General features: G+C 33.7%; 1 protein-coding gene across 1 annotated transcript in view; it reads left to right on the top strand.

Moving 5' to 3' along the window:
• HDAC2 (histone deacetylase 2) overlaps positions 1 to 13,343 on the top strand; it is a 30,899-nt gene that overhangs the window by 4,306 nt on the left and 13,250 nt on the right. Inside the window, exons 2-6 of the mRNA XM_057739914.1 lie at positions 6,222 to 6,334; positions 7,416 to 7,533; positions 9,490 to 9,564; positions 10,052 to 10,190; positions 12,467 to 12,608. Coding sequence (XP_057595897.1) covers positions 6,222 to 6,334; positions 7,416 to 7,533; positions 9,490 to 9,564; positions 10,052 to 10,190; positions 12,467 to 12,608 — 587 coding nt within the window. The remainder of the gene's footprint in view (positions 1 to 6,221; positions 6,335 to 7,415; positions 7,534 to 9,489; positions 9,565 to 10,051; positions 10,191 to 12,466; positions 12,609 to 13,343) is intronic.

Here is a 13,343-nt window from a genome sequence, read left to right as displayed (position 1 = left end):
CTCACTTCCTGTAGTTAGAACCCTTCTGGCTTTAAAATAATGTGATTTATGGGAATTCCCTGAGAACTCTCTAGTGCTTAGGGCTCTGAGCTTCCATTGCAGGAGGCACAGGTTCCATACCTGGTCAGGGAACTAAGATCCCACATGCTACACGACATGGCCAAAAGAGAAAAAAATAAAAGTAAAAAATAAAATGATGTGATTTCTGTACTTAAATATAATAGCAAACCAAGCTGTGTTAGGCTTTGATTAAATACTCACATTAATACTCTATCTAGAAATGTTAACTGTACTGTGTTTTAAATTAAGCTTGAGGCCAATCATATTTAGGGTCTGTTTTACTGTATATACAGTATAATAGGGTTATATATATACATTTATATAATTATATTCATTGCTCCTTGTTGTATTTTTCCCTTCTCTGATAGGATACCTCCCAGTATACCCCTAATTCACTATAGCATGTTATAAGAATTCTACTTGGCAGCCAACTATTGACAGGTTTCCTTAGACTTTATAACAGTGATGCCAAAGCCTTTTGCTAGGTAGTCTTTAATATAACTGCATGAGTTCTTAGCTATAGTATAAATCATTATTATTCATAAAATAGGTAATTTTTTCTTTGGAGGCAAATCAGGGTGCTGTTCATAAATACCAGTGGTTTTAATTGGACATCATTAATTTAAACATAGTAGAACATAAGACTGACATTTTCATATACTTGGATTCTCTTCACAGATTTTTTTTTCCTGTTTACTTTCTTCAAATTTCACCTTACCAGAGAATCTTTTCCATATTACCTTAATCCCTGTTACTGTTTTTCTCCCTAATTCTTACACCCACTCAAGTTACAGACAGGTGGGATCAATGGCATTTTATTTATTTTCCCCATGAAAATAGATTCGTATCTCTGTTTGACTCAGTCCACTTATCCTTTTCTTCATTGTCTAGTTTTAATGTCCAAGGAGAGAGCAACATCTGGTACCTAAAAAGATTTTTCTTTTTTCCTTTGGTGACGCAAGAGTGGAACTACAGCTACTGCTACAAAAAAAAAAAAGTATTAGTAACTATTTCTTTCCATGGACAAAAACTTTAAATGTTTGTGTTAATAAATCCTTAGAGGAAACAGTTGGAGTTGGGGAGGGAGGGTAGTTGTCTCTTAGGGAATGATAACAGCATTGAAACATGGATGAGATTGGATTTAAAAGTTCAAGTGTAAGGATGAAGTCAGCTTTGGGTTCAGAAATATGAAATGAGCTTAAAGTCCCCACTGTGTGCCAAGTAGAGAAAAGATTGAAGTCCTAAGAATAAAATACAAGACTGTGTTAGAAATAAATGCTGGAAAGGGTATGGAAAAAAGGGAACCCTCCTACACTGTTGGTGGAAGTGTAAATTGGTACAGCCACTATGGAGAACAGTGTGGACCTTCCTTAAGAAACTAAAAATAGAACCACCATATGATCCAGCAATCCCACTCCTGGTCATATATCTGGAGAAAACTAATTTGAAAAGATAAATGCACCCCAATGTTCATTGCAGCACTATTTACAATAGCCAAGATGTGGCAACAACCTAGATGTCCAGTGACAGCGAAATGGATAAAGAAGATGTGGTACATATATACAATGGACTGTTACTCAACCATAAAAAAGAATGAAACTGTCATTTGTAGCAACATGAATGAATTTATAGATTATCAATACTAAGTGTAGTCAGACAGAGAAAGGCAAATATCATGTGATATCACTTATATGTGGAACCTAAAAAATGATACAGATGAACTTACAAAACAGAAATAGACTCACAGACTTAGGAAACAAATTTATGGTTACCAAAGGGGAAAGGTGGGAGGGAGGGATAAATTAGGAGTTTGGGATTAACACATACACACTACTATATATAAAATAGATAATCTGTATAATACTGTATAGCACAGGGAACTCTACTCAATACTCTGTAATAACCTATATGGGAAAAGAATCTGAAAAAGAATAGATATATGTATATGTATCTATACTGAATCACTTTGCTGTACACGTGAAATTAATGCAATATTGTGAATCAACTATACTGCAATATAAAATAAAAATTTTAAAAAGTTTAAAAATAAAAATGTCTTTAAGGAGAAAAAAAAGACCATCTTAGATAGTAAAAAGAAGGGACCTTTGTAGGGTAAATCAGATAAGGGAAGGCCTGAAGGCAGAGAATGGATTAGCTTCCTCAAAAGAGTTTTCCTACGTTAAGACATTGCAAACTTCGAAGACTGGGTAGTTGGAAAGAACCTGGTGCACTTAACAGAAAGGAAGCCAAGAGGAAGACATGGGGGAACTGTAGGGTGCCAGGCTAGGTAGTAAAGGGTCAGACCACACAAAACTTTGTGGTAAGAGATTTGGACCTTATTCAGGAAGCAGAAAGCCACTGAAGGTTTCTTAAGTAGAGAGAACTCTGGAAAGTGGAGAAAGGATGCTAAAGAGTGATAGAATGTAAGACTGAAAGCAAGAATTCAGTATATATTTATTGCTCTGCGTACAAGGTAATGATTGTAACTGATAGACATGGACATATTTAAGAGAGGTTTTGGAAGTAAAACAGAACTTTTTGATAGATTGGAAATGGGAGTTGGGGTTTTGTGATGACTGAATAAAGGATGGCTCCTAAATTTCTGAGTTGAGCAGTTAGGTGACTTATTCCTGAGAGAAGAGGATTTATGACAGCCTTCGATTCACTGACTTACCCAAGCACCTGCCTGGTACACGGTTGGCTCTTGATTTGTTAAATGAATGAATGAACTGGAGAAACGCCTGATATTTAAAGGTTGGTAGAGGAATGGCTGTGGAGTAGTAGTAAAATCCAGGGAAGTGATATTATGGAAGCCAAGACTGAATATTTCAAGAAGTGGCCAGTGTGTTAAAGCCGCTAGTGGACTAACTAGTCTGTGGAAGACGAAAATAATGCAGTAGCTCTCTGTTTTTTCTTGAATCGTTTTTTAGTCAGCTTTTCTTCAAGGGTGAAGTTATATTTAAAGTATGAAATATATCTCATCTCAAGGACTTCAGATTGTAGACCTTAGTAGCCACTTGTCTTCTGAGAGCTTCTTGAAGAGTGAGCAGTTTAGAAAATTTTACAAATAACTAAATCTTTTTGGCAATTCCTTCACATTGACAAAGTTTGTTGTATTCAAGGAACCACTTTGAGCTAATTTTTCTGGATACTTATTTCATTGGTAAAGCATTTTTACCAGTCTTACTAAGTATTGTGATGAAAATCGGGGTAACGTTTTAAATGCCCAAATTACATTACTGATCACTTAAATCAAATGAATGAAATCCATAGGTTTTTAAAGCTAAGAAAAGCCATTTTATCTTTATGAAAAAGTGGATGGCTGCAAAGCAGTGGTGTAGAGAATTTTGAGATAGGGGATTAAAAAAGTTGGAGATGGTTCTTTTAGACCCCTTTACACACGGGAAGAATTCTTCATAAGCCTAATAGCAGTTACCTGTAGTTTGGTTGCCCTTGTGGACACGTGTCGTTTAAGTAGTGTGCATATTCTTGGTAGAACTGGGGCCTCTAAAGTATAGGTGAGAAACTTGTTGAAAGTTATGTATATATATTCATAGAAAATCTGACAACCCTGTTGGTAAAAAATAAGTACTTTGATAAATTAGGTAGTTTCTTATGTTTGTTTTCTTTAAATTAACAAAGACTTTAAATCTTTATTTAAATGTTTGTATTCCATATTATGTCCTTTTCTTGTCAAGCTTCCCCCTACCATTTCTTTCTAGTGACTGTAAGAGCCATTACTTTCCACAGTAGCTACTACTTAAGAAGATTGGCAGTTGCCCTGCCTGAGTTTGAATCTAGCTCCTCTATTGCTAGGTATGTGACTTTGACAACATCCCCTGACTTTGCATCTCATCGATCTCCACTGTTATAAAATAGGAACAGTAATAATACCTACATCATAGGGTTGTTGAGAAGATTAGTGGATAATAACATGTGAAGTACTTAAAATAGTGCCTTCTAGTAAGCTCTCAATAAATGTTAATTACTGCTAACATCTTTTATTTATCAAGCACTCTTGCTGAGAAATTGCAACTGTACTTTCCCTTCTATAGATTATTGTGGTCTTTCTCATTATTAGATTAGTGATAGCTTTTCATTGGATTCTCAGTATGTATATAACTAGAGTACTTGATCTTAAGATATGGTAGGTATTAGAGACATTTCATCTTGATAATTCTTACACAGAGGCAGATGAAAATTATGTGAAGACTAGAGTTTCTTTATTCTCATTCTTGTTATTTCCTTTGGTAGTGATGATAACTTAGAAATACCTTCCTTGCATTGCTTAGGTCCATGATACTTTGTACCTCTAGTGGGCTTTCCACATGTAAGAATTTATTGAGACCAGGCTGCTTTGAAGGAACTTTACTGATACAACATAGAGCAGACCTTTATAGCTTGGAAGGTAGTTTGTTTCCTGCATTCATAGCCTCTGAATTGTGATAAATGCATAGCTCTGCTTTGCTGCTTTGTTTTGTCTTAGCTTTATTGTGGTCGGTAACAGATTAAGAAAGGTTGTTTCCCTTTAAATGACCGTGTGTATATATGAATTGCTTTCAGAAGAGAGCTTGTGTTGAAGTTGAAAAGTTAAAGGTGTGTGATAGCAACAGAATCAACTAGTGGTAGTATTAGAAATGGGTTATGTTATAAAAGTGAATGTTCATCCTGGACTGTTATCAAAAATATGGAAGGGAAAAGCAAAAGTTTTTTGAATTCTTAGTTTTCATTAAACAAACAGAAAAAGGTGTGTATTTAGGCAGGATTTTGAAAGTTTTTTTGATCAAGAAGGGGAGTAAATGATGAACCCATGTTTAAATGATTAACTTGAAACCATTAAAATCAGCTTGGCTCGCCTACCAGAATTTTAGAATCGATTATTTAAAAGCTAGAATTAGTACTAGAAGTACTTTCTAATAAAGGCTGTTGTAAAAATTGCCCATCACATTAGAAAAATGGTATATATTTAAGTGGCATCCTTAACACTTTTTTATTATAGAAACACTGAATTTTTACCTAAAAATATTAACTTTATTGAAATTTGGTAGACAAAAATCTGTGATTTTGGTGTTATTTAAAGTAAATCTTATCTGTACTTTTTGTTTGTTTTGTATGTTAATTTTTAAAGACCTTTTATCAAGATATAATTGACATACAATAAACTGCATATATTTAAAGTGTAAAATTTGGTATTTTTTTTCTTATTAGTAATGTATACATGGCAATTACAATCTCCCAATTCATCCCACCCCAATGCCCCACCATGCTTTCCCTCCTTGGTGTCCATATGTTTGTTCTCTACATCTGTGTCTCTATTTCTGCCTTGCAGACTGGTTGATCTGTACATTTTTCTAGATTTCCACATATAGGCGTTAATATATGATGTTTGTTTTTCTCTTTCTGACTTCTTATGTGTACTTTTTAAGACCTTGGGATGTAAGATATCATAAAAAGATAGGTTAGGAATTATAACTCTAATCATGAAGACTAAGACAAAATATCCTTATTATCTTGAAAAATGTAATAAGTATGTTATCATAGGAAAACTTTATTTAGGATCCAAATTTCAGTTACCAAATTTCCCTTATTGACTGTGGATCAATTTCCCTTATTTTATATGGACATGTAAAACATTTTAGCCACAATGATACCAACTATAAAGGATTTTTGGCATGCTAGTGAATCATCCAAGAAGCAATATTTTCTATAAAAAAAATTTTTTTTTTTAGGTTCTTTAGCTATAAAATTTTAAGTCATACTGGTGAAACTCAGAGAATATACCTTAAGCATTTAAATTTGTCAGTGACTACTAAAAGCAGGTATCACTTTAAGGAACAAAAACTCCTTTTATAAGTGAGCAAAGTGTGTTTTATTTGGGCTAATCCTAAATAAGAAAGTTCAGTAAACTAAAAATCAGAAAAGCTTGTTTGTCTTAATCTTTGAGCAAACATAACGTATTGAAGGAGTCATCGGTATGTAAAAGTGTGCATAGTATCTTGGTTTTCTAATACAGTTTGAAAGTTGCAAAATCTAAAATCATTAAGATTTTAAATAAAGCTTATTTAGGTGGTAAATGTTTTCTGATGGTGAACACATAAATTTAAATAGTTCATGAAGATTTTCTTGTCTGTATTGTTCATTTTGTCTCTTTCCTTTTTTAGGTGATATTGGAAATTATTATTATGGACAGGGTCATCCCATGAAACCTCATAGGATCCGCATGACCCATAACTTGCTGCTAAATTATGGCCTATATAGAAAAATGGAAATATATGTGAGTATACCTTTTGGTTAATAGTCACTGTTTGTTTGTTTGTTTTAACCACTGCTTTGAAACTTTGTTTTCAAAGTTGGAGGGCATTTAGCAGATGAAAAGATCTGGAAGAAAATAGAAACTCCTCTTTCTGTTTTATTCTTTGGAGAAAACTTAAGAGTGTGACAGCCGTGGCCTCTTTTTTCCCTCTTCCTTCAAAACAGTTTCCCTCCCCCCAGGTTTTCACATAAGTGGAGACCAACTCAATTTAGCATACTAAATATTTTTGTTATGATAATTATTGACCTGTCTACGCTGCTGAAGAGTTGACCTGGGGCTATTACAAAAGAATTATGCAGAAAATTAATCCTACAAATATTTGTTGGCATATGGAACACTGTATTAGTGAGCAAGCAAAGTATCTATTTTGTAGAAGAGATGGGAGTATAAACAAACAGATATAAGATGCAATAATTCTTATCTATTAGGAGAGAAAACAAAGACTTGAAGCAGTTAACAATGTTGGACAATACATGTGAGCTTCTTTCTTTCAGATTATAGACATTTAGAGAAGAGGAATTGGATAAGACTTTCAGTCAGGAAGCCTTGTGGAAGAAGTGTCAGAGATGAAATGAACCTCCTAGGAACGAGGATGATTAGGATAGTCAAGGGGAAGTGAAGAGAGATCATGAACTAATAGAGAATGAACCTCATTCTACCTGAATGAGTCTTGACCTTCCTGATGAACCTGATCAACCTTTCATTGATGAAATTATTGGATATAGAGCAGACGGTTTTTGATAGAAAATAAGAGAAAGTAGAGTTTATGAACATGGATTTGTCTTTAGAAGGATTGAAGAGAAGAGTGATTAATTCATAATTGATGTTAGGTCTGCCTAATCCTATGAGTTATGTTTGGAATTAATTACTATTTCCTAAAACACATATGTAAATTTGGATTCACTTTGGAATTTACCTCTTTTGTTCTGGCAGACCTAGTTCTTTTGAGAGTATTGTTAGGGGAAGTTGTTTACTTCATGTTTGTTAACCCTGATATAACCAGTTGTAATTCCACAATTCTGACATTTATTTTTCTTCACAGAGGCCCCATAAAGCCACTGCTGAAGAAATGACAAAATACCACAGTGATGAGTACATCAAATTTCTACGTTCAATAAGACCAGATAACATGTCTGAGTATAGTAAGCAGATGCAGAGATGTACGTTTCTTTGTTAAAAGTATATATTAGTAGTGATAAGTATAAATGGGTACTTTTAGAAGCTTGTGATTAGAGTTAGAGTTACCAAATCTAGCTATTTTCCTGATCTAAAATATTATTTTAATTATTTATTGATTTATAAAGTCTGTGTAACAATACTAAAGCTACTTTTAAAAAAAAAGAAAAAAAATCTACCTGAAGCTTATTGGTTGCCAAACTGCCAAAGAGCTATTTGGATGTTCTGTGCTCTTCGTTTTGGTTCCTTGTTAACTTTGGGATAATGGATGTTGGTAAGGAGACCTCACTCCCCTACTTAAAAAAAAAAAGTGATTGTATTTTGATTGGCCTTAGCCTGGTGTGTATACCTCTTGTCTTCTATTTGTGTGCTTTAGTTAACGTGGACTGTTCCAGAAAGTTCCAAAAGACAAAACTTGAATTTGTCTCCTGTAGACAGCTGTTTACATTGCATTTATAACTACAGACTTACATTGTATTAGGTATTATAAGTAATCTAGAGATGATTTAAATAATGGGAGGATATTCAGTGGGTTGTATGCAAATATTGTATAAGGGATTTGAGCATCCCCAGATTTTGGTATCATCAGGGTCCTGGAACCAATCCCTTGTGGATACCAAGGGACAATTGTATGTATAATATGTTCTTCCCTTTGTTGTGCTATTAGTGAAGCTTTTGATTCTCTTCTACATAGTGTTCTCCTTTGTAGATAAAAGGTATTTTATTATTAGAGATTGGTTGACTTGAAGATGGAATGCAAAATGTCATTCTACAATGACTGGAACAGTGTCTTTTAAAGCTTGATACTGGAATTCATTCTCATTGATGTTTTTATTGATGGACTTCAGTAATGATTTTTTTAGAAAAAAAAACCAGTTTCGGTAATACTAAATTAAGTGTAGTTGCTAGACATCTCATAAATGCATAGAACTTCAAGTACATTTCTACCGTAGATTATCTCATTTGACATTTCTACCGTAGATTATCTCATTTGATTCAGTAAAATGCTGTAATATAAGTTGATATTCTTTGTCCCTGTTTTTTCAATGTGGATTCAGGCTTAGATTAAGTCATGGGTAGCCCTAAGGTAAATGAATTAACAGGATTGGTTTAAAATTTACATAATACAGAATTATATTAAGATTATGATTGTATCTGAATAGTAGGAAGCTAAAATTTATTCATTATCGTGTCAATAAATAAAGGATGTTGAAAGCTATGTAAAATAATGATCCTTTTTCTTGAAGAGAATATAAATTGAGGGGTGAGGAGAGACTGAGAATGGGTTATATGCATCTGTGCCTCTCATTCTCTCGGTACTAAGAAACTAAATATTTCGTGATGTGTTGTGTATCTGCATGTGTTGTCTCCTTATACCTTAAGTATTTCTTCTCTGTCTTGGCTGTCATGAGCTTAGTTAATTCTTACCATCTTTCAAGATAAGAGCTAACCATGGACATAGGCAACCAACTGTTATATCTTTTTGGTAATCACTAAAATACATTTCAAAGTTATGGATGTTCTGTGTATTTAAGGCGTTTTAAAGAATGTAAATCATAAAGCAACTGAAGTTACTTATTTAAACTTTTTAGAATTTTGATTAATTTACTATTGTATATTTAAGGAGAAATGCCTAGAAAATTTAAGCCCGTGTTTTAATTAAATAACACCAAATACCTTTTATATTTTGATAGCTATTCATTTATTGTTAATAAAGCAGAAATATTCAACAAAGAATCATGTTAAGAATTGGTGATGGTATTTTGCATATAACAGTTTAACTGCCTTGGATAAAATTGCAAACTTTAGATTACTGCTGTGATGTGTATGTTTTATGATTGCATCAAACAGACGTTATTTGTAAGAAATAGTTTTTGTAAGAAATATTTTTTGTAAGAAAAGGCTTTCAGATTGAAATTAATGAAATCCATCTTCTGCAGTTAATGTTGGAGAGGATTGTCCAGTATTTGATGGTCTCTTTGAGTTTTGTCAGCTTTCAACTGGTGGCTCAGTTGGTAAGTGTCCTGAGTTGGTCAAATTTAAAAGCTGATTTAAACTTGGTATTTATCTTTTGGGTTATTTGTTTAAAACAAGTTTTAATAGTGGCAGATTTTAATAACAAAAAGTAGTATGTTTATAGTACAATTGTCTTTAACCACCACCACCCCTTCCCCCCGTGTTTTGTGATCATGATGTCTCAAACTTTTTTTTTTAATTTTCAGTTTTTCACTTCAGTTGCATTTTCACTTAGAGACTTCTTTTTCCTCCCTTTCTTCTAGCTACCATTGTCACTACTACTTTCCATCTATATGCTCTTATTTAATCACATCACTACTATAGCAAAATAGTTATCTAAGGAGATAACTTGCCCTTGACAATGATCCTTTTATGGTTTTATACTCTTGCTTATGCATGGCATACTCGTTCCAAGTGGGCTTTTGTCTAGTTATACTAATTTTTTACTTTAAACATTTAAAAAGTCTCCCCTGTCTTGTTTGTTAGCTGGGGCTGTGAAGTTAAACCGACAACAAACTGATATGGCTGTTAACTGGGCTGGAGGATTGCATCATGCTAAGAAATCAGAAGCATCAGGATTCTGTTATGTTAATGATATTGTGCTTGCCATCCTTGAATTACTAAAGTAAGTTAATTTGTGTTGATATTTTTCCTATGAAAAAGTGTTTTAATTAAAATTTGCCCAGTCCTTGGATTATTAAGAATGAGAAGTACATATCAATGTCTGAGACTCCATTAAGTACCTTTCTAAAAATATATTAGAAGTAGTTTGACAGTTTAGGTTAATTAATGAAAAATGACATGACCCAAAAGTTTATGTTCTAATATTTTGTAAGTTTTAACTTTTGAAGGCAAAAAATTTGAAACCTGTGTTATAGGAAATTTGTTTACCTATTGAATGAGACCAGTTAACTGCCTAACTTCCACGTAGAGTGGGGTTTTGTACCAATGGGTATAATTATCTCTAAGTTGCTAAAGGAGTTAGTTTTAAAGTTATTCTTGACTGAAGTTTGAGTGTGATATCTATAGAGGTATTTGTGATTTTTTTTTTTTTTTTTTTTTGGAAATTTACAAAGTTAGATTTTTTTTTTACCCTCATTAGTTATAACACATCTTAGCATATTCTACTTCAGGTTGTAACAAATTAGTGTTTTCTCAACTTTGAAAATGTTCTTGCCTGAAGTTATTCTATGCATACTATTTATAAAGGCTAATTTTTCAGTCACTTAAAATTAGGTATTGACTGGGCTTCGCTCTTGATGCAGTGGTTAAGAATCTGCCTGCCAATGCAGGGGACACGGGTTCGAACCCTGGGCCGAGAAGATCCCACATGCCACGGAGCAACTAAGCCCGTGTGCCACAACTGTTGAGCCTGCTCTCTAGAGCCCGTGAGCCACAACTGTTGAGCCCATGTGCCACAACCACTGAAGCCCGAGCACCTAGAGCCCATGCTCTGCAACAAGAGAAGCCACTGCAATGAGAAGCCTACGCACCACAACAAAGTAGCCCCCGCTCACTGCAACTAGAGAAAGCCCGTGCACAGCAACAAAGACCCAACACAGCCAATAAATTAATTAATTAATTTAAAAAATAGGTATTGACTCCTTCAATAAACAATTGAGCTGTGTCAGTTGACTAATTGAGAGCCAAGGAAAACCACTTGAAATCATTTGCCTTGTTTTTTAATTCACTGTTGATGCTGGTTCCTGTGTCTTCATCTCTGAGCAGCAGTTCTTGCCCACATGCTAACAGTCTTAACAAGTTTAATTCAGTTTCTCTGGACACATTTCTTCAACTGGTGCAAACTTCATTTAATTGACTATTGGTAAACAGCTTATGAGCCACTTTGACACTTACTTTGTTCACGCTTTTTTTTTTCTTTCTTTCCTTTTTTTTTTTTTTAAAGAAAGTCTGTGATGAGACATTATGTTTTTAATTTTCTAAGTTTCTAAATGTTGCTTTCCTGCGAGTTGAGGATATTCTTGTGAGTGCTTAGTCTGATAATTTAAGCCTGTATTATATTCTTTTAACATGGCTGTGGTATTGTAAAATAAACAGTGCTCTGTCATCTAATTCCATAATAATCCTCACTTCATTGTGCCTTGAAAGGATGATATATAAAATTAGCTTTCCTTTTTTCTTGTTTTGACACGGGTATGCACTGGTTATAAGATGTCCGGTGTGGTGATATGTGTGGCTCTTAAAATGCATTTGGATTTTACTGCAATTGGTAGTTCTCCAAGCAGCACTGTCAGGGGATGAGAATACCACTTGTGGTTTCTGTCACAGCCGTTCAGTTGAGGTAAAAAAGAAGCCACAGACAGTATGTGAACAAATGAGTATGGACATTTTACTTAGGGACACTTTACTTCACTTATGGACATTGAAATTTGAATGTCATTTAATTATCAGATATCACAAAATTATTGTTTTGATTATATTTTTCATTTAAAATGTTAAAAGCTATTCTTATCTCAAAGGCTATACAAAAAGATGGCATTGTCCAAACTTTGACCATGGACTGCAGATTGCTAAATCCTATTTTATAATACTAGAGATTTACTAGAGAAATGTTTTAAAGTAACAGTTAATAAGGTGTAATCTTTATAGTTATTAATATATGAAAACATATACTATGTTTTTAAAGCAGAATAGGACAGCTTTCACAGAGTAAATACATTTTTTCACCTAGATTGGGTGTAAAGGCAAGATTTAAAGTCTGAGGCTCAAACTATAACTTCAGGATGTTCTCTTTGAGTGGTCTCTTAGGCTAGAAGTAAAGAAAAGAAAGGGAATTAAACATTCTGGAATGCAGGAGCTCAAAAATAGGTTTCCTGAATCCATGGTGGTTCTTTCTATCTTAAAACCTTTTTGAAAACTTACTTATGGTTTTGTTTTCAGGTATCATCAGAGAGTCTTATATATTGATATTGATATCCATCATGGTGATGGTGTTGAAGAAGCTTTTTATACAACAGATCGTGTTATGACTGTATCATTCCATAAATATGGGGAATACTTTCCTGGAACAGGAGACTTGAGGGTAAGACTGAATTCTGTTTGAATAAATATCTTGAGATTAACCTACGAGGTTAGTAATCTTACACCTGAACTAATATTTTTCTGAATCACTAATTTGAAGCTTATATGAAGGATTAAGTCATTTTATATGCTATAACATTTGTTGGAATTCACTTTTGCTGACTATAAGCAAACATTCAGTGAGAACTTAAAGGGCTTTGTTTTGCTGAGCTTTTTTTCTTTGGTTGAATAAATATTTTTGAACATCCACAAATAAAGATTGGTGGAATAAAATAATTGACTGAGTCTTTTTAAGGTTCTTGTACTGCCCTCCTTTTATGATTGATCTTTATTTAATTGGTCTAATTTTAATCTCTTTTTCTTTAGGCTTCTGAAATTTATAATGTGTGTGTATACTCTCTCGCTCTCTCCCGCCCCACGCCACCTCCCCCCCCCCCCCGTGTGCCTCCTTCCCCACTAACCACCCCCCCCCTTTGGGGAGAGAAAGAATATCATAGCTTATCCTGCCTGCCTATTACATTAAGTGCATTTATTTCTATTATATTTCTGTTATCTTCTTTCATTTTGGTGGTCTTGAAGTTTTGTTTTTTTGTTGTTGTTGTTTTGTTTTATTTTCTTCACTAGAGGTTTTGTTTTTTGAACCAAACTGTAAACATTTTGAAGTTTATTCCGAAATTTAAACAGCTGTTTTTAGTTTAGCTGTATTATATGGCAGGTTTCTTTTAGCATAGCATTC

Source organism: Hippopotamus amphibius, chromosome 6 (assembly GCF_030028045.1).
Source record: "Hippopotamus amphibius kiboko isolate mHipAmp2 chromosome 6, mHipAmp2.hap2, whole genome shotgun sequence".
NCBI classification, from domain to species: domain Eukaryota; kingdom Metazoa; phylum Chordata; class Mammalia; order Artiodactyla; family Hippopotamidae; genus Hippopotamus; species Hippopotamus amphibius.
Note: the sequence above shows the minus strand (reverse complement) of the source record. Positions and strands in the feature narration are given on the sequence as shown.